Consider the following 26,316-nt stretch of genomic DNA (forward strand, 5'->3'; position numbering starts at 1 on the left):
TCATGTTAAAAACTGAACTTCTCTGCATCCACTTGCTCCTATCAGGATATAAAGAATGGAAAATAGGGAAGAAGAAGAAGAAGAAAATGAACAAAGTATCAGTCATGCTTAATGCCAAATTTCAAAATTCAAGCTAGGTCACAGCACTGCAATTCAGTCAAGGAATTCTGTAAGAGGATACAATGCAGAGAAAACCTAAAGTCTACATGCACCATTTCCATTAGAAGCCTAGTCCTGAGACAAATCATAATGAGGCCCTTCCATTTTCCTATCACATTCCTCAACCCTCTGAACTGAAGTCATCTTTTTCTGCTCAGAAACATCAGATCATTCCAGGTGCTGGCCTGTTGGCCAAAGGAAACGTTACAAACTGAGATGCTGAACTGACTGAGTGCTGTGGACTGTCCTCTCCCACTAGCATTTTTAATGGTGCAGAGGGAAATACTCTTAGAATCTAAAAGTGGCAAAGGGAAGGAAAGGGAAGCATATTGTTCTTCTACTGCTCTTCAAGGAAAGTTGCTGAGCTAATAAAAGGTCACTTGAAGCATGTCAGAAACTCATCTCACCCTGCAGGTGGCAGAAATTAGGGCAAGACAGGCTCTAGAAAAGTTCTATTGAGAAAAATCTCTACTGAGGAAAGAAATACATAAAATAAAAGGAATGAGTCAAAACTGTGGAGGAAAGCTCCCCAGCTTTAGAGGTATCAGGAGGAAGGCAAAGGTAGCAAAGGACACAGAAAAACAGCTGCCAGCCAACTGATTTCTGTATCTGCTTCATGATTGATGGATGTTCCTTCAACTTCCGTAAGTACACAGATGGACAGGATAAAATTGCTTTTGGATCCAAACAGCATCCTATAGGCTTATCTAGCTGAGCACAGTGACGCAGGTAACAGTCTCTTTAAGATGTACTGAATTTGGTTTCTGAAAAGGCTTTGAAAACACCTGGCCTCTGAAGTGCTTTACTATAAAAAGCCACAATAACTGCCATTAAATCACTTTAAGATGACCTGCCTGATAATTCAGCGTAGAGTATATCCTAGCACATTAAAAACAGCCTACTTAGTCAAGTAAGAGAAGGAAAATCTCAAGTAAACTCAAGGGGCATAAAATACTGTGCCTGACTTTGTTACATGAGCCTGAACTAAACAGGACAGCAGGTCCAAGGCGGATCTGACGCAAAGTAGGTAGCACAATCTTTTCTGCTTCAAAAAGTGTCAAAATGGAGTGATTTGCCAGCATTAAATAATTCTTTCAAGACTAGTACTGGAGACTTCACGAAGTACTGACTGTTTCTGCAAGTATGTAATAAAACTAATCAGTACTAACTGTCAACTTTAAGGCCGCCAGCGTCCTAACAAAAAAGGCTAACACTTCAAGTCATGACCATGAGTCTTGGAAGATAAGAACTCCAGAAGTAAACAAAGAAGTGGTGATCTTTCAGGAAATAAAGTATCAGAAGCATCATCGTCACAATGAATTTCCTAGCTAAGCAATTAGGTATTAAAGCACAGCCAAGACCAATCCTCAATGGATACAAATCCATCACTCTTCACCTCAAAAACAAGAATTTTGAATACCAACAGCCTTCCTTGTTACAAGGGAGCATCCTACATACTTCAGAGGTACAAAAAAACCCATAAACCTTCTGAGAAGTGAACAAGAAAAAGGAACAGCAGGAACACGTCCACACTGAACTTTGGAAAACTGTGACCCTCCTGGCCATTGTTGCTGTAGTACAAGGAAACCGCACACATTCTGCTACCATTCTCTTGATCTCAGAGATGCAGATACACCAACACTCACTTTGTGTATGACTGTTGCAGACAGTGCTGTACACAATCTTACTCCACATGCTCACGACTTACTACTACTTACATTCTAAGTCTACACGACTTACATTCTACTATTTCTTCTTGTAACTAGGTCAAAAGGGTAGCAGCTCAATTTTATTCTGTCCATACCAACAGAGTCAGTGAGAGCTTTATTTACATATCTGCAACCGGAGGCTGTTAGCACCTTCCCAACCTCATACAACCAAGGAACTGCTGAGGTTCAAAGGGATCTTTGAAGATCACCTAGTCAAACCTCCCTGCATAAAGCAGGGTCAAATAGACCAGGACGCCAAACAACCACATCCAGTCAGGTGTCCACTACCTCCACACATGGAGAATCCAAAACCTTTCCAGGCAACCTGCTCCAGTGCTGCATCATCTTCAGTAAAAACATATTGTCTCCCGTTTAAATGGAATTAGTTACAAATACTTCATTTCAGCAATGTGTAACTGTTTACCAAATGGTTCTTTAGGAAAGAAGTTAGCTTGAATGAGAGTATGCATTTCATGATAGGAGGAATTTCAGCCTACCCATGACTAACTCTGGCCCTGTACATCTGAAGTACTGTCATATATTGAAGCTTCCATAACAGACCATAAAGGAATTATAACAGCCAAGCAGCTTTAAATTCTCTTCCTACAATATGAGAGAAATTCCCTTTACTTCTCAATCCATGAACATGGACACTACATGCTCTTTTGCAGGCATTTCTTACAGACTGACTTACACACTAGTTCATGGCTTTTGGTGACAGACAAAACCAGTTGGGAATAAAAGCTTCAGGGAAAAAAAAAAAATTCACTGAAGCCTTTCAAACTTTGATTGGTTTGGTAAAACCATACCTTTCCTGCAAGTTAATTCTAGAGAAGACAAGTGGAAATCACTAGAGCATCAACAGGAATTTACTTGTTGCCTGCCCTTGAAGACTGCAAATTGTTTAAGGATAATATTCTGGCAACAGTAGTTAACGTTGCCACGTTACTAAGTAAGAGTAAGTAGCACTTATTTTAAAAAGAACTCCTTATGATGCTTCACACCACCGACTGTCTGATCTCTGTGGCTTCCAATTCTATGAGGCATTAATTTTATCTGAGGGAAAGAAGCAATCTCAGCAATCCAACCAAAAGGCCTCTCTTCATTCTTTAACAGAACCCTGGCCTAGCATCTGTTCTATTCTCAGCTGCATCAGAAGCATACCTTCCTTTTCCCCTTTTTTTACAGAAAAGATATAAAGTACCCACAGCAAACAAACCCACTACACTCAAGTGCTGGAAATCTGAACCTCTTTTAGCTCCCTGATTGATTTTCAAATAGAGTGCAAGACTGGTTCCTGAGCAACTGCCTCCATACATTACCTCTTGAAACATAAAAGAAAATCAAGTCAGAGGGGTTCAGTATTAGTTCAGAAGGACTCAGCACCACTCAGCCTGCAGCTGTTATAGGGGTCTAAAGACAAATGTCTGCATTCCTGCCACATATTCCTTTGTCTTATGCTACGTACTGCAGATACAGCCTGACAGTAGCACACTGCTTTTAGAAGATTAATCCTTCATACAATGATTCCATTAAAAAGTTACTTTAAAATATAAGAAGTTTATTCTTACAGGCTATAAGAAGCAATGTCTAAAATTCAACATGACTTATTTTTGGAGTTGAGAAAGAATTTCTCTCATAAAACCTACCCCTAACTTTTTCTCAGACATAAGGAAAAGATATGCCAGCCAAGAAATTAGACTGAGAAAGCTTCCAGTGACCAGCCTAGCAGATGCTGTTTAGGACATGCATTCTATTTGCTGTTGCATAGAAGGAAGATCCATCAGTCCTGCTCACTGAAACTGCAACATTGCAACTAAAATCTTCTTGGCAGTTATTAATATTACTAATCAGCAGATCCTGGCTCCCACTTCTATCAGGATGCAATCTAGATAACCCACATGTAGTCAGCAATTGGAGAACTTTTGTTTCATGTAGTCCTTCCTACAGTTGCCCTTTCCAAAGACCTGCTGTTCCCATTTCCTTTTTGCCACTTCCTGTTGCTTGAAAACATCAATCACAGAGGAAAATATAAAGTTGTCTATAATGTAATGAAATTCTGAAACAATTCAGATTAGAAAGCTTCTGAGAGAAAACTGCCCTGGATAGTTTATCCAAGAGTAGAGTGAAAACACATGGTTGTTCCTTGTGATCCAAGGTGTAAATGAAGCATGTTACAGCAGCAATGTAGTGTGTTAAAATGGAGAGAATGCAAATAGAACCTAACACCAAAAGAGAAGTCCCTCCTGCACTTCACATGCACCACAATACACACCAATGGAAGCAATAAAATTCTCTTCCTTTAGACTCCTTGTGTCAAACTCCCTTGGCCCTTTGCCTGGAGGGCTCAGTGCCTTTGGCATCAGCTGAGGTACCGGCAGCTGCATCACAGGTTTTGGCTCTGCTCTTGGAGATGATGCAGGATCCCTGCCAACTGGAGTGACAGATCCATCCGTTGGGCTTCGTTTCCTCTTTTCTGGTTCTTGAAAGAAAAAAAACCCAAAGTGTTGGGGGAAAAAAAAAATGAAAGAAAAAAGAATCAGAAAAAGGAAATGAGAGCAGGAAAAGGAAGATGAGACAGATGGTCTCACCTACATCACTCAGCCTGGCATTGAAACAGCTCAGTCCCACATTTGTTCCCATAGGTCACCATGGCTTGCAGACAGTCTGACACACTGGTGAAAACAGCAGAGGAGAAAGCCAGAGGCTGGTTTGGGGATACTGAAACTATCTCCTTCCAGTGTATTTGCAACCTAGGAATCTTCTTTGACACAGTAGCTGTACTATCTCCTCTGCTGAGTTGTGCAAAACTAAACAACTCTGCCTAAACCACCAAGAATATCACTTCTGGAATGTAAGCAAGCTCCTCTCACAGTGTAAAGATGACAAATACAATCCTCTTTGATGGGTAACACTAAATGAAACCTCAGTTAGGAAAAAGACCAAAACACTATTAACTAGAGCTCCCCCATTGTTTTCCAATACTTCCCTGATCCAAGCCACCCACAACACCAACTATAAAGTGTTTAGTAGATGTTACTCCTCTGCTACGATGAGATAAATAGTTTTTCATCATTGGAGATTACAGCTGAGTCAGATGTTAAGGAGGGAGGTGGCTTCTTGTCATCCTTTTCTCTGTTGCCTTATGCATGCATTTTCTTATTTTGCATTAAGAACCAGATTTAAGAAAAAGCTGAGAAATAAAGAGGTATTTTCAGACTTTCCCCTCCAGAAGTACTTAGTGATATAAGAATTATTGTTTAGCTCGAGGTGGTTGGTGAGACACAAGTCTCATATGGTTTCACATTAGAAATATCTCCCTCCCTATTCAGGTTGCCTGCAATAACTTCCCAAAACTGTGGTTGGGACAGTGTTAGCTGAAAGTCCCCACTCTCAGAATTTGTACTCCATTAGTAAAAGACCTGGGTTTTGTATCTTGCTCCATAACTTCAATCAAATATCAGCATGGTCATTATTTTGTTTTGGTCTGGTTACATGTGTGCAAGAAAATGCTTGCAAGCTTTTTAAGTTTTCAGTAACGATGGTACAGTTCTCACCTATTCTAAACCCTTTGAAACATCAGAAGCCACAAAACAGCTTCCTTTACAATAAGGATTTTGTTTAGCTCATAAACACTATCCTCATAAACACCTCTTACCTTTGTTGTAATAGTGGGTATGTGCTATCTCTAGCAGGCCAAAAACACTGGCCATGCCTCCAAGGCCAGCATTTGCATACGACTGCTCCAGGCTCAGCACAGTGCACTTGAGCAAGTCCAGCATGCCCTTGTAAACCTTACGGCTGATCTCCTGCAATGAAAACCCATTGGTGTTACTACTTCACAATTGAGGAAGTAACTCAAGAACATAAATCCCCAAACTGCTGAAACATCAGCTTTTAGGAAGCAGTTTAACAAAGACTTTCTACAAACTAAGCCTCAGCAGGCACTAGGTATGAGGACCCTGAGGAGTTCACCACTGACCACATCCTGTATGACATCCTGTCGAGCATCTTCTTCTGACTGGATGGTGCGATTCAGCTTGCTCAGTACAAAGACACGGAGCTGCTCACTCTCCAGCAGACGTCGGACTCTCTTCATGTTCAGCCAGCCAACACCCTGCCCATCAAGAACATTGTGTACTACCTCCTTCAGGAACTGCTGGTTTTCACTGGTGGATTTAAGAAGAAGCAGGCAAAAGTTAGTCCTCTGCTTACCTTGGCTTGCATGGGAAGAGAGATGTGGCCAGGACACACACACAGATGCACTTCCTACCAATGCTAAGTTTACAAGAAAAGAAGCTCAAATCTAGCTATGCCTGTTGCTAACATAACTGCACACAACCCAAGCTCTCCTCCAAGGGAGGAGAAAGGATAGGCACAGTTGAGGTAATTTTGACTTGCACCACCATTGGCTAGACTGCCTTGTTCTCAGAACAGACTCAATTATAAGGAATAAATACTGAGTTAAAATGGGGAATTTTTTGGATCTCAGACAGAAAGAGGATACATTTCAGAGCAGAGAAAATTACGTGTGTGCACTATTAACTCTAAGACTATCCATACTAAATCTTCTTGAACAATGGCACATGCAAGCTTAAGGGCACAGAAAAGTACTATCTAGTTTTCAACAGCTAAACTTCTGAAGAAACATTAGCCAAGTATGAAATGACTCTAACAACCTTTACACTCAAAAAGTAATGAAAAGTATTACCTGGAATTACTAGTTCGTCCCTGAGGCGATGGAGATTCTCTCTTCACTGTTGGGCTGTGCTTAATGACTGAAGACTTTTGATCCACAAGGGCACGTCTGTTTCCTAAATGGGAGAGGAAATGGGATGAGGGGAAGCAGTGGGAGGAAAACAATCTGATCCCAGGACACTAACAAGCAACGCTAATGTTGGCTAACACACCTATTTGGATTACAGGTAACAGACTTCAAACAAAATGGAAACTCCAAAAAAGCAGCAGCGTAGATCATATTCTAGCATCACACATCGGCAGAAAACAGTAATGGGAGTAATGCAGAGAGAAAAAGAGAAGATGGTAATGGGAGCAGGAGGTGAAAGGCAGGAAAAGTTTGGCTGCTCTGCATGCAGTTCCACAGCAAGAACCATCTTCAAATTAGTCACTATATGTAAAAGCGTAATGCATTGGGGGTGACTAGTATAGATCATGTGGTACTGGTTACCCAGTGAGAAAGGTAGCCCAAAGTCAGGCATAGGGAATGCTGGAAGTCGTTATATCATGCACAGCTCATGCTGTAGGGAACCCACCTTCATTGCTTACTGGGCCAGCTTCAGTAATAATCTCCATTATAGTATTTAACCCAAATACTGGGACACAAAATATACAATTAGTAGTGCACTACAATATCTACACTCCCCACCATCAGTATCATAAGAATCCAACTACCAGCTTCTTCCCAGCCCTCCCTCAAAACAAACCCCAAATGATGTCAGAGCAGGAGGGATGCTTGAAAGCCCAAGACAACAAGGGCCAGCCTAAATAATGTTAGAGATAGAGCTTGACTTGAAATTTGGCATCGTGGAACCAATGTACTGCATCTTCAAGGACATTATTGCACATATTGTATTTCAAGGGCACTATCAAAAACATCTGCATCACTGAGGAAAAAATATCAAAGGAGGTGCATGAAATCAAAATTGAAAAGGAAGATGGAAAGTGGTCAAACAGCAGCAATGAGATGGAGTCCCAGCATCATTTCCCATTACGGTTAGAGACACAAGGTACCACACACTTTTGGTAAGAACAAGTTAATGCAGCAGTTTTATACCTGTACAACAGAGACAAAAACATTTAAAAACCAGTGAAGTGCTCAGTGGGAGTCCCAGTGAGCCAGCATGCACACGTAAATGAACACAAACACACACACACACACACTGGCACATGCATGAAACAGATCGAGCTACTCTACAGAAATCCCATCCTCATATCTGCACAGTAACACTAAAGGCCCTGCAGGGTTACAACAGTCAGGAAAAGAACACAAAAGTGCAGAAGACGAGGCACAAAGCATGAACGTGGAATGGCAAACCCCATCACTGTTTTCTTCCAACGCATGGAATTAGTCATTAAGTTTACCCATGGAAATAACCCTGATATGAGGTATGTTTCTTATCCAGTACAACTGGACATGCAAACATAACCAACTGGTAAAAGGTTGTGCAAAACAGCTGTGCAGAGGCTCTGCGAGTGTTTTCACCCTACCAGTCCTGCTACTCCTCATTTTACACACAGGGAACGGTTACTCGTCTCAAAAACAAAGTCCAAAGCAGAAACACAAACCCCAGCTTTGGGCCTTTGTTTCTACAAGGTCAAAGGTCAGCAAAACATGATACCAACCTTCATTCACATCCCTTCCCACTTCCAGATTAAAGTAATCTTTACCGATTAAAATGATGAGGAGGAAAAAAATAAATGAAAAATAAAATCAACATATTAAAAGAAAAGCAGTAAGTTCTAATCAGAGTAACTCAAAAGGTAAAGTAAAACCATTCCCCATTTTAGCAACTGTAAAGGTCTCAACACTAATACAGCTGCATGTGCTCAGTCACTCTTCTGTTACTACACGTGATACAAGAATGATCAGGCTGTCCTGCTCCCTATGGTAAGAGAGTCATTTCTCTAGTGCCCATTTAGACATGTTATCTAATGATACCGCAGACAAACAGGAGATGTTCCAATGAAAAGACTGTGCAAATAAGTTAGGAATTGATCTTCCCTCTGAAGCTGAAATATGGTTATAATCTGATTTTCTGCTTAGTGAACTGAAAAGGCTATAAACACTTTTGAAACCCACATAAATTGCAGACTTCATGGGAGCTTGGCACTATCCCCACTTAAAAATGCAGCGGCAATGTTCTAACAAGTTACCTAAGGCTAACCATGAAGATAGTGGCAGGGCAAAAGTAGCACCTACCCCTTGGTTCTTTTTTTTTTTTTTTTTTTTACACTGATTTCTTAAAATTAAACCAAAGCAAAATACAAAACAATATTCAAAATGCATCTGTTAACACAGGCTAGACCTGTGCCAGCCATTCTTCCAGCCCAATTGTTGGGAAGAAGTCTGAATGAGAACTATCAAGGCAATTTACTGTCTTGAGACTTAAGACAGGTACTACCCAAACTACCAAATGTGTCACCCCTGGGATTCCTGTTAGGGGTAAGACCTCACACTGCAAAGTCATAAGAACTGTAAAGTCTGTAGAAGACAAAGGGAAACATGGTTACCTTTCAGGCTGGGGAAAGGAGTATTCTTGTCTCTCCCGACTTTGGTTGGTAGGGCTAAGTTGGACAAACTGAAACTTGTGCTGTGGTTTCTGTACAGGCTGCCTATGAGAAAGGAAGAAAGCAGTTAAGTGCCTAATGCTCACTGCACACTCCCAAGCTTCCTTAACTTCCTACAATTTACCTTCTTATTCCAAATCCTTAAAGATTAAGTTCTTTATTACCCCAGAGTTTCACAAGCTTAACATCATCACATTTACATCACAACCACATCTGTAATTAGGTAATTCTAAATTCTTAGCTTTCATGTTATAATCACTGCTGGTTTACCTTTGAGTCTTGAATGTAACATCAATATCCACCTGTCTTCCTGCACTTAGGGGTAACCTCACATCACCTGTGTCTTCCAGTTTGACCTTCCTTTTTGGATCAAATGGATAGCAGGGGCCATGTGAGAAAAAAGTGTGATGGAAGATGTCCAAAACACACAATTCTGAAGTAAAGATTGTGCACTGTGCCCTGTGAAACACTAAATCTGCCATAAAGGCATGCTTTAAAATAGAAGCTTTCCATTTATTAGGAGGAAACAAAAGTTCTTCCTAGTACAGACAGATCTTAAGAATACAATAACGCATTATCATCTGGTTGTAGACAGCCTGAAAGCATCTCATGTAGATAACAAGCTGAATAACACTTCAAGATGTTAATTTAAAATGTCAGCATACTATTTAAATTTGCTTTGGTTCTTTTTTTTGCAGCCTTAAACCACGACACTTATTTTAATAACAATCATTCTACAAGAAACATCCATCATATTTTCCCCACTGCTGTAAACTTCTTGCACTGCTCCCCACTATACTGCAAGACTCAACTGGCCATATCTTCTTTCACTCATTGAACCCCTCTGGATTAGTTTTTCACTCCTGTGGATTTTATTATTAAAATATAATTGAAAGCAGATGAGCACAGTCAAGAAATTGAATTTAGCACCTACACACACACCAGGGTAGCATGGAAAACATACTATTTTTGCACCAACTTCATAAAATTGCACACATATTTGTTTAAATGAAACTGGAAGAATTTCTGATCTATGCCCTGAAATGCCCTGAAATAACAGAACGGCCACAGAAGCTTCCTTCCTGAAGGATACATAAAACAATAGTTGCCAGCAGTGTAAGGTAAGTTAAGTCCTGTGGCTCCTAATATGAGAGACCTGGTACCAGTTTGACAACTGTGCTGCGTTCAGCTGTAGCAGTTATTTTTCTCCTTCTTAGTAGCCGGTGCAGTGCTGTGTTTTTGACTTTAGTCTGAGAACAACGCTGATAACACCGATATTTTTAGCTGTCGCTGATCGAGGACTTTTCAGTCTCATGCTCTGCCAGTGAGGAGTAGCACAGGAAGCCGGGAGGAAGCAGAGACCAGACACCTGACCCAAACTAGCCAAAGGGGTATTCCATACCACAGCACGTCATGCCCAGCATAGAACTGGGGGGAGTTACCCAGAAGGCCCAGATTGCTGCTCGGGTCGGCCTGGGTATTGGTCAGCAGGTGGTGAGCAATTGCAATGTGCATCACTTGTGCTTATTGTTTCCTTTTCCGCTTTTAGTTTTATATTCTCTTTGGTTGTTATTTCCCTTATCATTATTATTATTGATGGTAGCAGTAGTGGTTTGTGTTATACCTTACTTACTGGACTGCTCTTATCTCAACCTGTAGGAGTTATATTCCTTTGATTCTCCTCCCCATCCCTCTGGGAGTTGGGGGGGGGAATGGAGGGAAGTGAGCAAACAGCTGCGTGGTTCTGAGTTGACGGCTGGGCTTAAACCACAGCAACAACCAAATCTTTGAGTAGCCATCCCTCTATCCTATCTCTCTGTAAACTTTAATATAATAAATAAAACAGCTTAACGAATGCATGAGTACATACTTGCAAAAGACATGATGCCCCCAAAACCTTCACTGCTGTTGTTAGAGACAGTTGAGTTTGGGGAGCTGGCCCTGGAATCTGAATCTGCATCAGAATCATTGCCCAGTTTTAAACTGTTTGGACGGAGTAACTTCTGAGACCTGTAAAGAAATTAAGTACAACCGTTATCAGCTTTCTCCACTCCCACCCTAAATCAACACATTGTACGATTGTGGGAGATGGATGTTGGTCTTATTCCGCACAGTCTTCAGCATTCTGTTAGCTCCTATTGCTTACATAAAAGCAAGGAACTGAGGGAACTGAGCATGTGCCTTTACTCAAACCAGAAGGGGTGAGAGAATCATAGAACAGCTAGGGTTGGAAAGGACCTTAAGATGATCTAGTTCCAACCCCCCTGCCATAGGCAGGGATGCCTCACACTAAACCATGTCACCCAAGGCTATGATCAGCCTGGCCTTGAACACTGCCAGGGATGGAGCATTTACCACTTCTTTGAGGTTTCAATATTAAATGGAAGCAATCAACACCACATTTCAGATGCAAAAGTCATTTGAACAAATGAACACTAAACTGCATGAAGCAGATGGAAACCCCAACAGTACTACAGAAGGGCAGAAGACAAGAAGGACTCACCTGCTTCCATTGAGATTCTGGTTAAATCTTGGGGTGTAGCTCTCTTCCTGCTCATCATCTTCATCCTCCGTAGGAAAACCATACTGTGGTTCAAAGTATGGATTGTCATACTCTCGCTTCCTCACCACCCCTTCTGAGGAGCTCATGCTGCCAGCTGCACTGTCACTCTCCCGCCGATCCAAGCTTATCTTGGGAAAGCTTGGTTGCAGTGACAAAGAAGGGAGATGGCTTGTAAATCCAGCAACCAACTTCTCTTCCATTTCTGCTGCATCTGCTGACTCCTGTGGACCAGTCAAATCACTGATCTGCTCGCTAACTTGCGTTCCATACAACTGAAGGGCAGGACAAGAACAATTATTTCAAACAGGGAAGTCTGCAGGGTCTCTTCTATTTGTTACTGGTCCCCCACCCCATCCCCACCCTCTGTAGCTTTAATCTAGGATTTCATGTTCACTGCATTATTTGTGCATTATTCTATGGGCTTATTCCCCTGTAAACAGATCTTATTGGTAAGTCTTAGCTCAGGATAACAGCCCTCCATTACCCTGCTTCCTGGTTATGCAAACAACTCCCATTCTTCCTAAATGACCACAGATTTATTTATGTGTTTCCCCACCCCACTCCCTGTTCCTCTAACACATCAGGTCTTTCCAGACTGCTCAAGCTCAACCAGGACCACTGGTCTGTTAATGCTGCATTTTTTTAATGCATGGGAACTTTTATGTACAGCAATGCTCTATCCCAGCATAAGAGGGTACCAGTAAATTCCACCTTGCTCAGAAAGTCCAGAAAGAGCATGCGATTTAATCTGTGCATGGTTTCACACTCTAGGTTTTCCCCTTCTCAGAAAGAACCATGAGCATCCTCCCATTCTTTATAACCTAATATGCTGATCTTGGGTCTGAACTCATCTCAGTACACACATGATTCACTCCATGGATGACCGTGCTGGGGCTGCTACTGGCTGTAGTACTGGAACTTGAACGAGGCTGGTTGTTCTCTTGCGAGTTTTCACTGTCCATGGCCTGTTCATCCATATCTCCTGAATATTCTTGAAAATCATCAAATTCCACTTCACTGGCATCACCAAGGGCTGCGTGAGTCAGGGGGTCAACATCTGCAAACACAGCATTTTGTGTTAAAGAACATTGCCTTCCTCAGCCTTTTGCCCAGCTAAAGTTCCTCAGCAGATGACAACTGCCCAGTAGAATAAACTTGCATAAAAACTTAGGTTGTAAGGGCTTTTTAGAGGTCATCTGTTCCAACTCTCAGCTAAAAGCAGGAGTAACTTCAAAATTAGAGCAGGTTACTCTGGGCCTTGTCCCACTGAGTTCTGAAAGTCTCCAAGGCTTGACATTCTACTGTGATCCTGAGAACCTGTTTAACTACACTAACCACAGAGATCTCGTCCTTATGTCCATGCAGAGTATCTTCTGTTGCAAATTATAATAATTAGCTCTTGTCCCTGGGGCACAGGAAATGCACTGGCACTCCTAGAGTTAATTTACTTAAGTGAGAGTTTCCCACTCTCACAAGAGAAACTATTCCTGCAGCCTCCATATAAGCCACAGAGAATGCATTTTCCTGTCCGCACTAGGACACAGTGACTCATTAAAGCCAACACTGAGAACCAGTATGTGGGGGCAGAAGAAAGCTCGTACTCTGCTACCCATATTCCACATTATTTACTGGCAGCAGCAGGTTATTTCCAGATCTAGTGAGCCTGTTTTGTTCAGCAGCACCTATTTCTGTCCTTCCTCCTCCCACTGTCCTTTGGAGGAGGACATCTTACGTTCATGAGCAGGAGAAATGTCTTTTTTCAGCCTACCCCTGAATATTGAAGGAGTATAGAAGACACTTTCACCTCAGAGCAAGACTACAATGGAACAGTACTTTGATCTGATTCAGGGAATTAGGGGAGGTATTTTTTTCCAGAGTGCAGATGAACAGGGACAAGGAGACTTACGCGGACCTTGTAAAAGTGAAGTTCAAAGTTACTCACTTGGGGTATCACCGTTAATGTCACATTTCATCATCTCACTGACAAAGTCACCAAGGGAGGAGTAGGAAGAACTTGAGTCGTCATAGTCAACACTGTCACTGCCACTGCCACAACAGGTAAGAGAGAGAGATGAGTGGCAGCATAACAGCAACAGCCAGGCCTGATGTTTCAAAGGTGTGGATCAGCACTGTTTGCATGGGCCTCTGAAAAATCTCATGGTATTACAGTCTCCATAAACAAATCTCTGGCCAGAGTCAGAAGCCAGCTTTATGAAAGGTCAGAGCAAATGAAGTAGCTTTGAGGTAAATGAAGAGACATTATGGGAAGACATTTAAAGGCTCTCAGCAAAGTCAATGAGGTCAAGCAAAAGTGAGCAGTGAGTAGTGTATTAATTGTATGTGTGTGTGTCAACTTCAAGGGAACTGGAAATGACAAAGCATTCCCTTTTTATACTAAGGAAAAATCCCACTCTGTCAGGACCACTGATGCTGTGTAGAAGGTAAAAGATGTGCAAGTCTGTCGTGGTTTAAACCCAACCACAAACCTCTTTTGCTCACTCCCCCACTTCTTGCCCTCCCCCTGCTTCTGGAGGGATGGAGAGGGGAATCAAAAAGAATGCAACTCCCATGGGTTGAGATAAGAACAGCCCAGTAACTAAGGTATAACACAGATCACTACTGCTACCACCAATAATAATAGTGCTAAAGGAAATAACAAGAGGAAAGAATACAACACCTCAATGCCAGCCGACCAATAACTCGCCCCACTCCCCCCAGCCGAGCACCGACCGATACCTCCTCCAACCCTGCAGTCCCAACCCTTCCGGGTCACTCTCTGTTACATCCTGGGCGTGACGAGCTGTGGTATGGAATACCTCTTTGGCTAGTTTGGGTCAGGTGTCCTGTCTCTGCTTCCTCCCGGCCTCCCCTCCTCCCTGTCAGAGCATGAGGCTCAGAAAGTCCTTGGCCAGACCAAACATTTGAGCAGCAACTGAAAACATCGGCGTTATCAGCACTGTTCCCAGGCCAAAAGATCAAAACACAGCACTGTACTAGCTCCTAAGAAGGAGAAAAATGACTGCTGCTGCTGAACCCAGGACAAAGTCCCAGCCTGAAAGAGCTCACAGGCTAGCAGAGAATTAAGAATAATAAAACTAGATGCAAAACTCCAGGAAATAGAGCCAAAACTACTGTAAAAAAAAAAAAAAGCTTACTCTTATTTTACTGAGCAAATGAGGAGGTCTGAGGCACTGGGTAGTACTAACAAGCTTTGCATAACTATGTGCCCTGAGTAGAGATTTGAAAGAGTGCTAGGATAGGTGGGAGTACTTGTAGTACTGCCATAGAAATAACCAGAGATAGAACAGCGTGGAAGAAAAAAGCATTAGGGTGGGAGGAAATACCAAATGTCAAACGGCATATAGGTAGCAAAAGAAAAGAAGAAAATACAAATGGAGAATCACATGATATGAAGGGTTGAGAAGATACTAACAAAGGGGTTGAGAGGTTGCTGTCATGACAGAGCAGTGGGACAATTTACTTCAGTGTCACTATTCTGCCCAGAAAGAAGAAATAAAAGAGCAACCTGGCAGGCTAAGGAAAAGGCTGCAATCAAGAAGTAGGAGGAGAGGCCCAGCACTATTAAGTAACTACCATGTGACTTGTGTCATGCTCCTCACTAACCTGTCATCAGTGGGATCCGAATCTGTTTCTTTCTCTGCTGGGACATTCAGTGCTTCAGCCAGCTGTGAATTACTGTCATAGACACGATAGTGGATGGGCTGCAGCTGGTGAGCATACCACTTTGGTTTGTCACCAATCAGTGCTGGGTCAAACATGTCTGCACAAGAAACAAGGAGAAAGTTAACTGAACCCATTTATTGGTATCAAAGGCTTCATTCACAGAGGCTCTCCCCTACTAAGTCTTGCACAAAGGAAGGGACAGTCTCTACTCTAAGAAGCCTACAAGACTTCTCCGTAACCTAACAAGACAAGAGGTAAAATTAATGGCAAGAGTGAGTGGCTAACAGCTGGGCTAACTTGGTAGAAACATATGAGGACATAAATAAAAATGCCCATTGAACTGGATTTCCCTCCAGTGGAGGAATAACATGGTGTAAAACTAAACCCTTCCCTAGAATCAATCTACTTTTTAAGCTCCTGCATTACATTCAAGTGCAGGAAAGGCAAGACCAAAACTTACTGTTATGAATTCTCTGGAAAGCATAGTTTGTAGGGTTGAGTGACCATTCTCCGAAGTATTCTACTGCCTGTGTCCTGGAAAGCTTATCTGCAAAAGGTGTTTGCTTCGGCCTAGAGGCAAGGAAAGAATTTGCTTGGAAGGCCACCACTGGTCGTGGGAAGAGCCGAAGAGTGCGAGTATGCATCTGGAAACCTTGCAAAACATTTGGTGAGTTGAAGAATCTCACCATGGCAACCCTAAAAGGAAAACAGAGAACAGTGTATCAGATAAAAACACAGAACACAACAGGAAAGAAGACAGTCTTCTTAGAAAATTATTGTCTTGAAATAAGAAAAGGAAGGAAAAAAAAGCCACCAAGAAATCAGTTTGGTTTAATTCACCACCTCAGCAATAAGACCCAATATCCCAATAAGGGGACATTCTCCTATCCACTAGCTGAGGTGACAAATAAGTCTCAAGCTTTTTTTGTAGTTCAAGGCTTCTGATTTAAGCTGAGGACTGAATATCAGACTGACAAGTCCAGGTAAAGTGGATGATCTACAGGAACATGCAAGAAACAAAACACCCCCTCTGAAGATAAAGAGTTATGTTCATGCAGTTAACAGATCTGAGACAAACACTGCTCTTTTTTACCCATGATGTGAAGTAGAAGATACTGCTTCCACCACAGGACCCATAGAAATGTCTGTGCTGCCCTCAAGCTCAAACTTGATGAACACTCAACACTACCCTTCTGTTCAGGCTCACCTGGTAGCCACATCCACAGAGTCCACATCATTTCCATAGATCAGAGGGTTAAATTCTGTGGAAGGAGTAGACTGCAAATCATTCTGTGGTCTTCCCAGCAGCAATGGCACCTCCTGTCCCTCTTGGAACTTCTCTAGATTAAGAATGGGCTGAGTATTCAGACTCATGCTGGCCAGTGCCTAACAAAGGACAACATTATGCGCATATTCAACAAGAAAAGTTATTCAAGGAACAAGAGAGAGATCAGAGCTACCCTGCCCTATAGGCAACTGCAACAACTGTGCATGCTCCATTAGCTTTTCTTAAACCACCTCCTATGCTGAGTCAACAAACATCTTCAGGCCCTCCTTTGTGTAGATCGTCAAAACAATCTCCTCAATGCTGAAACAGTGCTGGAGCCAGCCAAGGAGTAGCACAGAAATTCACTTTGCTACATCATTCACCATGTGGAAACAGTTCAAATTAAACTACCAGTAGGATGGCACTGTGTACAACATTGTAGAGTTACTCCCATGTGCAATTTGAATACATCTTAGGACCCAGGGTCCTTGAAACTTGCTTTGTAACTTGACCATTCAACCAGTAAGTTTGATATCCCAGGACAATGCAGAGACACCTTTACAAAGGTATCTGCCTGTATTCCTGCAAACCTCCACTTCCCACCTGAATGAATTCTTCATCTCTCCATAAAGCTACCATCTTCTTCAACCCTCATAACAACTTCAAGGATATTCACTGGAGCAGCACAAGTGGTAAATCAGTCCTGGACACCCAGACCTATCCTAAATCTTCCTCATTTCTCTCATTTGTCCCCTGACTCTTCATCTTTTAATTTCAAAAATAAATATATGAAACAAAACAAAACCAAAAATTCCAAAAGGAAAAGGGTAAAATGGAAGATTGAGGGGAAAAGAATAAAATAAAGAACCTTGTTGTCAGGAGTGAGCAGCTGTTTCTGAGTGATTGCAGTCATGCTAACCAGACACTGGAGGCAAGATGGAAGAACATATGATAACAGCAGCAGCCCATCAGAGCCAAGACGAACACATGACCACAGAGAAACAGATGGGAGGAAAAAAAAACCTCTATTACTACCAAATATCACAAATGAGAGGAAATAAAAGGGACCACAAAATAGGTACATCTGGGGAGAAAGGTCTAACTGCCCCACCCCCAAACATTCACATCTGTCCACTTGGGTAGTATGAAGGCTACTGTCCTTACTGATGCAGCTATAAACTTTTTACTGCAGTTTAAAAGCAGCTATCCTGAATTTTACTCATTGACACTAACAATCAAAGGCACACCAAAGTGTTAACCTTAGTGATGTGTGTCACAGTTTAGTCTTCTGTACTTTGTACAGCAACCAGTAGCGTTCCTTCTTTGCCAGTGATCAATACTTAATGATAATCTCTATAGGAATACAGAGATATAACCTGAATTTGGGTGAATTTTAAATGTCTTCAATGAATTTGCAGTTTGTTCTGATATCCAGCTCTGCCCTAGTGAGAGAGTTTTACTGAACAGTGCCTGAAGCTGCAAGGGGGTGAGGCAGAAGTCACGGGAAGGCAGATCTAACAAAACTCCAAGCAACACATGGCTTCCATCTGTGCTGACAGCAGGTACTGGCATTATCACAGAGGTTACACACTTTGCTCTCCTGATCTACAAGGAGAGGGAAAGAGCAGAAGTCATCACATTAGTAACACACTTTACCTTTAGATACTGCATGCAGCGTGCATAAGGAAAACAGAAACAAAGAGATAAAACCTGCTTGACACAATCAGCCAGTATGACCCAAGCTGATTAATGGCTTAGCAGGACCTGAGAGAAGAGACTGAGACCTCACACACAGATCTGTGAATGGAGGGGAAACAAAGATGATCATAGCCTGATGATCAAGCCAGACTTTAAAGCCCACATGGCAAATGTAAAGGAGGAATCTGGAACTCTCTGCACCAACTGGAAACAAGTTAGCCCCAAATAACAGTAAAAACCAGAAGATAATCTGTTGTATCCAGGAGAATTTAAAACTATTCCTTACCTGGTTAAGAAATTAACTGCAGTTAAAAGCCTCAGTGAGCACTCATTTTTCCAAATTAACGCTCTCCATTAACATAGAAAAGCAGCAACTGGATACCTACCACAACATCTGTACCAACTGATACTGCTTTTCAAGCTCAAAATGCTGCTGTATTCTAACATGGGGATGTTCTAACTGGCAACTATACAAAAGAGGCATTTTAAACAGTTTGACAGAAAATTCCTTGTCCCATACAGCTATAGAGCTGTACAAGACTACATCAGCTAAGTCCTACAGAATCTGAATCCTCTCCCCAAAGTGTTTTACCTGTTTCAGGTGCTTTTTCAGCTCTGAAGCTTCTGGTTCTGGCAGTGCTGGCAAAGATTCTGCATTTGTGGGAACGATCACCTGGAATTAAGCACAGCAACAGACTCAGAATTCCCCAGCTGTAGTCATTCCATTTCCAAACCAGAATCTCCTGAATCTCCACCACTCCAGAGACTGACGAATAAAAGCCATAAAGTGAAATAATTAATAATAATAATTAAAAAAGCCACACAACACATAGGCACCTGCATCAACACTTTGATTTTCACTGCTTTTTCGGTTGTTACTGCTTAAAACATGACAAAAAATGGAGGAATGACTTTATCATTTACCACAAAAAAGAGAAGTTTGAACCCACACTCATCCTTCAGATTTTCCATCAAGTAAAAGATGTTATACACACTTCCCTTGATGCGGGCCTTGCTTGTGCCCCAGCAGAAAGCAGGATACATAGCTCTATTTGAATCATGGCAATCAATGCTGCTGGAAGGCTCTTATGAGACTGGGTTTCTTAGACAGGGCTATAAGAGACAGGGTCACAATTACTCAAGACAACAGCTTCCTAATTTGTTTGAGGATTTATCTTCTAATGATATAGCCAGATGGATTAACTAAGAATGAATGCCTTAGAAGCAGAAGAAATGGGGACCTTGAGATACACCACGGAACATAATTCTGAGGGTTAAGACAGGAACGGCACAGGCAGGCTGAGGCCAGGCATTCTTAAATTCTCAATAGGTACATTGATGAAAGTACACAGCTCCCTGGAAGCAAAGCCACAAACCTTTATGGGCACCACTTACCCTGTTGGTATCCAGGTCAATAAGCCATACATCATCAGGCATTTTAAAATCCAGTTTGTAAAGGAAGAAACTTGCTGGAACACCAATGATGTAAGGTGTAGGGGCTAGAAGCAACTGAAAGAGAGACTTTATTAAGGACAAGGTCTGCACATGATAACAGAGAGAAGCAACAAGTCACAGATGAGTACACCCTCAGCTCAGAGTGAGTCTGTGCCATTGCAAATAGGCACAGCCTATAGGCAAAGGCTTTACCCAGTGATAGGACAAGGGGCAATGGGTGTAAACTAGAACATAGGAAGTTCCACGTTAACATCAGGAAGAACTTCTTTACTGTAAGAGTGACAGAGCACTGGAACAGGTTGCCCAGGGGGGTTGTGGAGTCTCCAACACTGGAGATATTCAAGGCCCGCCTGGACAAGTTCCTGTGTGATGTACTGTAGGTTACCCTGCTCTTGCAGGGGGGTTGGACTAGATGATCTTTTTAGGTCCCTTCCAACCCTTGGGATTCTGTGATTCTGTAATTTGGTTTCAAACCAGTAACATATCTAGGAAGCAGAAGAAACAGACACACTTTTTCAAGTGGACATGGAAAACCTCAGGGGAAATTCAGGTTGTTTCTGATAAGGGAATCAGCAGAGGAAAAATGTTTAAATCAATAAGGCATGCAGCACCTTGAGAACAGTGGCTTGGGAGGCTAATTTGTTCTTTAAATCTAGAGCACTTGGTCACCCCCAAGGGACGATACAAGAACAAACCTGCAGCATTAGTTGCACAATAGCACTGCAGTAGTAAGATGGCCTGAATTGTATCTTTCCAAGCAAAATAATGAGCTCCTACAGAGAGCTGACTACAGGCAAAACACAGCTCCCAGTGTAAGTAACTCAACACTTCATATTTCTGAGGAGAATAAATTGCAGGCAATAGTTTCTAAGCTCTGAATTCAGGGTTCTCAAGCATACTTAAATATCACTCTGGGTCCTCACCAGCAACCCTTAATACTCTGTTGGGAGGAGGGGGGTGGGGGATCATCATAATCTATGGCCTTTCAGCCCATTGCTTGTGAACTACTGCTTTGAATCATACAATTTACTAAGCATGCTTTGAAGATATCCTGGAAAAGTGGTGTTACCTACAATTTCAGTAGTGGTACTCAAAGAACACTCTTTGCAAGGCTGCAATCAAAGAGAAACCAGTGGGGAAGGAAAGAAGGACTGCCCCTGTCACAGAAACATCTTTTGCAAAAGACCAGTAAAGGAAAAACATGTACCTGTTCTGCAGAGGCCATGCAGGTGGGAAGCAGAGGGATCACTGGGAACATGTACTCTAATGGGTAGATCATAGCCACAAAGGCCATCACAGACATTGAGAGTGCATTATAATCTCGGGACTGCAGTACAACCTGGAACCAAAGAAACTCATATCAGCACTGCAGCAACCATTCACCTGTAATACTTCCCCCAGGGGTATGCAAAGATCACAGCCTGCAGGCATCTGACTGGAGGGCTGTGAACTGGATGACCCTTTATTCATCTGAAAACAAGTTTCGGATGCTTTTTTAAGCAAGAGCAAAACTTTTCAGAACAGGAACCTGAAAAGCTATTCCGTTCCCCTACAGAAAAACTGATTCTAGGAGACAGCTGTTCAGCACATCCAGCCTACCCTGGTTTTGAGAAGGACAGAACTTTCTACATACCTAACAAATATCACCTCTTCCTTTCTTACCTTGTGCTCCAGAAGGATGCAGGTCAGCACCTGCAGGCAGGCATCCACTCCCAACAACTCCAAGGGCAGATGTAATGGGAAATCCACCAAGGTGAAGCGGGACGGATCAGGAAGAGCAAAGGTCAAAGCTGGCTGCAACTCATGTGGCAAGACTTCCACATCCACCCGCTTCTGACCAGCGACAGGCATCGGCGAGCGGAGCAGCCGGTATATCCAGGCCTCAATCTCCCGCAGGTCGTGGAGCAACGCACTGGACTTCTCTTCCACCAGCAGGGAGCCTGTGAAAATCCTCCACATTGTGTCCCTGTACAGGGAAAGCAACAGGTTAATACTCAAGGAGCTTCACTTGACAGCCGTTCCAGGGAAAAGGCATACCCACTGAGAATTCAAAGATGCAGCCAACAAACATGTAGTGACACAGGAGGTAGGGCTTTCAGCTTATTGAAGTAACCACATTGGGAAGCATCAATATTTCTATGGCAGGAATCAAGGCAGGTATGTCATTTCCACCTGACAGTTCATTCATTCATTTAAAGGGTTCAGCTAGGTCCAGATCTCTGAAGATGTCTCATCACCATGGTGCTTGAAACTCCATGCACACAGGATACCTTCTAGAATCTGAAGGGATCCCACAAGGATGCCAGAGAGGGACTCTTCATCAGGGACTGTAGTGATAGGATAAGGGGTGATGGCTTCAAACTTAAACAGGGGAGATTTAGGTTAGATACAGAGAAGAAATTCTTCACTGCGGAAGTGCTGAGGCACTGGCACAGGTTGCCCAAGGAAGCTGTGGCTGCCCCATCCCTGGCAGTATTCAAGATCAGGCTGGACGGGGCTTGGAGCAACCTGGTCTAGTGGAAGGTCTCCCTGCCCATGGCAGGAGGTTGGAACTGGATGATCTTAAGATCCTTTCCAACGCAAGCCATTCTATGAATCATTCTATAACACTCTCATATCTCATCCAGAAGTGTGGCAGACTGACTGTAGGATTCTGCTTCCAACAGTCCTACAAACCTCTGCAAGAATAAGAACTAAACCCGAGATAACAAAAATATGCCACACCAAGATCTCCCACGTTTTGCTGTGATAAAATACCACATGGTAATTCAAACCTGCTGCTTTAGTTTTCCCAGAGATAGAATCATAGAATAGAATAGTTAGGGTTGGAAAGGACCTCAAGATCATCTAGTTCCAACCCCCCTGCCATGGGCGGGGACACCTCACACTAAACCATCCCACACAAGGCTTCATCCAACCTGGCCTTGAACACTGCCAGGGATGGAGCACTCACAACCTCCCTGGATAAATGCTCCGCATTCCTTCGCTTGCCCCCCTCTTCTGTCACTTATTTCTTCTTTAAGAATTATGCCCAAAAAGAGCAAATTTTTCAAGTATCACATGCCATTCAAACACTGGAATACTTTAACACCCCTTCCAAAAATCAGATGAGCTCACGGAATTGAGGAAAATCATTACATTTATCTTATTTCTGCCTCAGTAATGATCAGACTAAACCAAGTGACAAAATAGGCTCCCTTTTCCATTGGGAAGAAAAAAATGATAGAAATGATAGAATCATTTTCTCCCCAAGCATCAGTGGATTCAGATGATAACTGCTAATGCAGGAGTCAGTCATAAGCTCAGTAACCCAAGAAGTAGGCTACTGCTCTGTGAACAGATTTCCCCTTTCCTGCATAATGTAAAGAGCTTATCAAGATAATGATACATGTCCTGTCATTTTTCTTGCCTTTGACAAGTTTAATTTGGAGTGTACCAAGCTACTTACCTCATGCTCTGAGCTGTCTCACAGCCCCAACCCTCTTACTACTGAGACAATCCCCTCCTTCTCCAAAGATGTATTTTGTATTTTCTCTTTTCACTTAGCATACAGGAAAGGAAAATACCACCCTTAGATGTAGGTGTCAGGAACGATGGCACAGACACACATCCATGACTGATATAAAGACATTGTTCCTTCTGTATCCAACAGTGCAATAGCTTTTGTTACATATCCAGCGTTATAACAGCAGATACTTAAGGTTACTACATCACATTAAAAATACACCACGTCCCTGTTAATTTGTTGTTACCAACCCCCATTTCCATATGCTTCCTAAACAGCTCCTTTGTTTTCTACCTCTCCACCCTCTCCCTCTCAAATACTGTACTTTGATTTCTTTCAGCCATTCCTGCTTCTCTAGTCTTTTTTTCTCCCAAGCTGAAGTTCAGAGTTTCATCAGCTCACCAAGCACGTTTTCATCATTTCCCTCTTGACCCAAGTGGAAATTCTGTTATTTCTTGGCTGTTTCTAATCTGCCAGAGAATCAGTCCTGACATATGTACACTGCCACAGAGGTTGCAAACATGCCGAACATGTGCCAAACAACAGAATCAGTGCTCAGCTTCAGGAAAGATCAATCAGCTGTTAGCAGGATAGTACCTCTTAAGGTGCATCAAAAGTGAAAATTATACCAGCTTACAGAATCAGACAGAGAAGTTTTAAAGAAATCATTATAAAAATTTCCTTTTCCTACTGTGATCCCAGGTTAAAACAGCAAAAAGGTCAACCACTGCTGTTTGGCTGCTTCTGCAACCACACATTTGCATGCAACAATTGCAGCCCTGGACACAAAGACTTGGAGGAAAAAGTTCTTTCTTCCCCCTCAACATACCTCTGCACCCCACGAGGAATCCCCAGCTTCTTGCCCAATAATCTCTCACTACAGCAGTCCACAAGTCTCTTGAGGGTGTACAGACACTCACGAAAGGTGGAAAAGAAGGGGTAATGACTAAGGATGCACAGAGAAGTCAGAGTGCTGTTCCGAGAGCGATGGCTGCCTTTAGCCAGGCGCTTACTGCGTGGTGATCGATTCACATCTGGGGTAGACTCTGTGCTGGGAGCCTGTAGCGAAGAACCACTCTCCGAACTCTCAGTGCCCACTTCCTCCTGCGGGGCAGATGCATCCCCAGCTTTGGGGACTTTCTGTCCCTCCCGAGGTCGGTGCCCCCCTGTGCCTTCTCCCTTCTCCTTGGGTACTCTCTTCTGGAAGGAGCGGTAGAAGTTGACACAGATTCCATAGCGAATGACACCCGTGTCCTTGTCTGTGAGTGTGAAGACAAAGGAAGTGTCATCACGGAAGCTCATGCGTTTTTGTCGCACGCTCAGGCATCCTTCTGGCTGGCAGAAGAACACAACATCAGGTGGTAGAGGGAAGTCCACATGGTCTTCTAGAGGGTAACGCCGCAGCAGTTCAGGAGTCTGAGCAACACTATCACTACTTGGCTGCCTATAGAAAAAGCAAACACAAGTAACATATAGAGTTGACTGACGCCAAGAAAAATTGGTTTCTCCCTACTAACATGTTAGCAGCCTTCATCTTTGTTTCTTCTATCCGCTACTAGCCAGGGGAAGGGCAGCTCCTCAGTCACTAGCCACAGTGCTCAATCAGTAACCACAATGCTCAGTCACTAGCACAAGGCCTCAACTATAGAAAGGATAAAAATCCTATACCATCATTATCCAGGCCCAATAAGGAGCCTGTTCAAATCTGACTGAGAAAAGAACTTTCAGGAGTATGCTGCTCTCAGCTGAACATCATATAGTCACGTTTCCCTGATTTTGATTGCCAAAATTAACTGAACCACACAGGTCTCTAGGCGACCTTTGGGTAGCAAATAGAGTGTCCCTCAGCAAATACAGTCACATGAAACCCCCTGGATTTCAGTCATTTATGACTAAGACAAAATAACAGTTCCTAAGTGGGAAAACCAACAGTTTACTAGGAAAGAACTCAGACAAATGGTGGAATAATATGGACCTCATCCTGTAAAATCTTCATTAAAAAGTTCTGGCAACCATAGATGTATATATTTATGCATTTGACTTTTGAACTGGATTTGAAGTGTAAGTTACTGTAACAACTGGGATTTATATATACTTATGCATATATACTATATATATACACTATATTGCATATATACTATATGCAGACCTATTTAATGCTATTGCTCTCCAACCTTGGTACCACAAATCACTAATATAATACAAAAATACAAAGCAATACTGTTTATTCCTCCTTTTCCACCAGAATAACAGATTCTTTCAAGGTATTAACTATTTTCCTACCACTACTTTTTCACTAAAGCTACTAAACTGCCAGAGAAATAGTATGAGATCCACATAATGAAGAAAGAAATACATGTCCCCACTTCCCTTTGGTTTGACCACTTTGCTATAAAGTCTGATCTCTCAGAGTTTTTAAAAGTAATCAGCATTTAGTATCATGTTTACTAAATGGGATGTAGGAGACTTGGCTCCACCATCACTCTCCTATGAGATCTCAAACAAAACATTTCCTTACCTTGATATTTTAGATTTGCCCATTTCAAGATAAAAATGATGCTTGCTTTTCCCTCAACTATTTGACAGATGACAAAACCCAAACAAGTAGTAACAGAATGTTTGTCATTTACCCAAGAAAATCACTGGTGTCAATAGCTCTGCTGACTAATGATCCCAAACTAATACTAGATTGAAGTAAAAAAATTTATAGTGCCTGTACAGGTAAGTACTGAAATACCACAGAAAATGAAAAAAGAAACCCTGAAAAGCTTTTCTATATGAGGGGGGATGCATCATCTAATGCATCAACTAACGCATCATCTGCTGCAGAAATGTCAAGTAACACTGGTACTGTTTAAAGAGCCTATTTGGTTAAAGAAAAAATGTCCTCAGCAAAGTACCAGTGAATATATCACCAGTTCATGCCTTTGCAGTAATATTAGTCTATAAAAACTGTGTCTTCTCAGAC

General features: G+C 42.3%; 1 protein-coding gene across 7 annotated transcripts in view; it reads right to left on the reverse strand.

Annotated features, from left to right (window-relative positions):
- MADD (MAP kinase activating death domain) overlaps positions 1 to 26,316 on the reverse strand; it is a 74,662-nt gene that overhangs the window by 30,750 nt on the left and 17,596 nt on the right. Inside the window, exons 3-21 of one of the 7 annotated variants that reach the window (XM_065686475.1) lie at positions 24,178 to 24,792; positions 21,506 to 21,809; positions 21,051 to 21,182; positions 19,784 to 19,897; positions 18,981 to 19,061; positions 17,559 to 17,615; positions 16,631 to 16,809; positions 15,884 to 16,119; positions 15,364 to 15,520; positions 13,682 to 13,785; positions 12,603 to 12,796; positions 11,680 to 12,011; positions 11,047 to 11,186; positions 9,120 to 9,221; positions 7,142 to 7,201; positions 6,580 to 6,682; positions 5,851 to 6,037; positions 5,527 to 5,677; positions 4,144 to 4,350 (exon numbers count right to left, since the gene is read on the reverse strand). In XM_065686475.1, the coding sequence (XP_065542547.1) occupies positions 4,144 to 4,350; positions 5,527 to 5,677; positions 5,851 to 6,037; positions 6,580 to 6,682; positions 7,142 to 7,201; positions 9,120 to 9,221; positions 11,047 to 11,186; positions 11,680 to 12,011; positions 12,603 to 12,796; positions 13,682 to 13,785; positions 15,364 to 15,520; positions 15,884 to 16,119; positions 16,631 to 16,809; positions 17,559 to 17,615; positions 18,981 to 19,061; positions 19,784 to 19,897; positions 21,051 to 21,182; positions 21,506 to 21,809; positions 24,178 to 24,792 (3,455 nt within the window). Of the gene's footprint in view, positions 1 to 4,143; positions 4,351 to 5,526; positions 5,678 to 5,850; positions 6,038 to 6,579; positions 6,683 to 7,141; positions 7,202 to 9,119; positions 9,222 to 11,046; positions 11,187 to 11,679; positions 12,012 to 12,602; positions 12,797 to 13,681; positions 13,789 to 15,363; positions 15,521 to 15,883; positions 16,120 to 16,630; positions 16,810 to 17,558; positions 17,616 to 18,980; positions 19,062 to 19,783; positions 19,898 to 21,050; positions 21,183 to 21,505; positions 21,810 to 24,177; positions 24,793 to 26,316 lie in introns of all 7 variants that reach the window. The other 6 variants (XM_065686474.1, XM_065686477.1, XM_065686476.1 and 3 more) reach the window with 6 other exon arrangements.

The sequence above is a fragment of the Lathamus discolor genome, chromosome 6 (assembly GCF_037157495.1).
Source record: "Lathamus discolor isolate bLatDis1 chromosome 6, bLatDis1.hap1, whole genome shotgun sequence".
Lineage (NCBI taxonomy): Eukaryota > Metazoa > Chordata > Aves > Psittaciformes > Psittacidae > Lathamus > Lathamus discolor.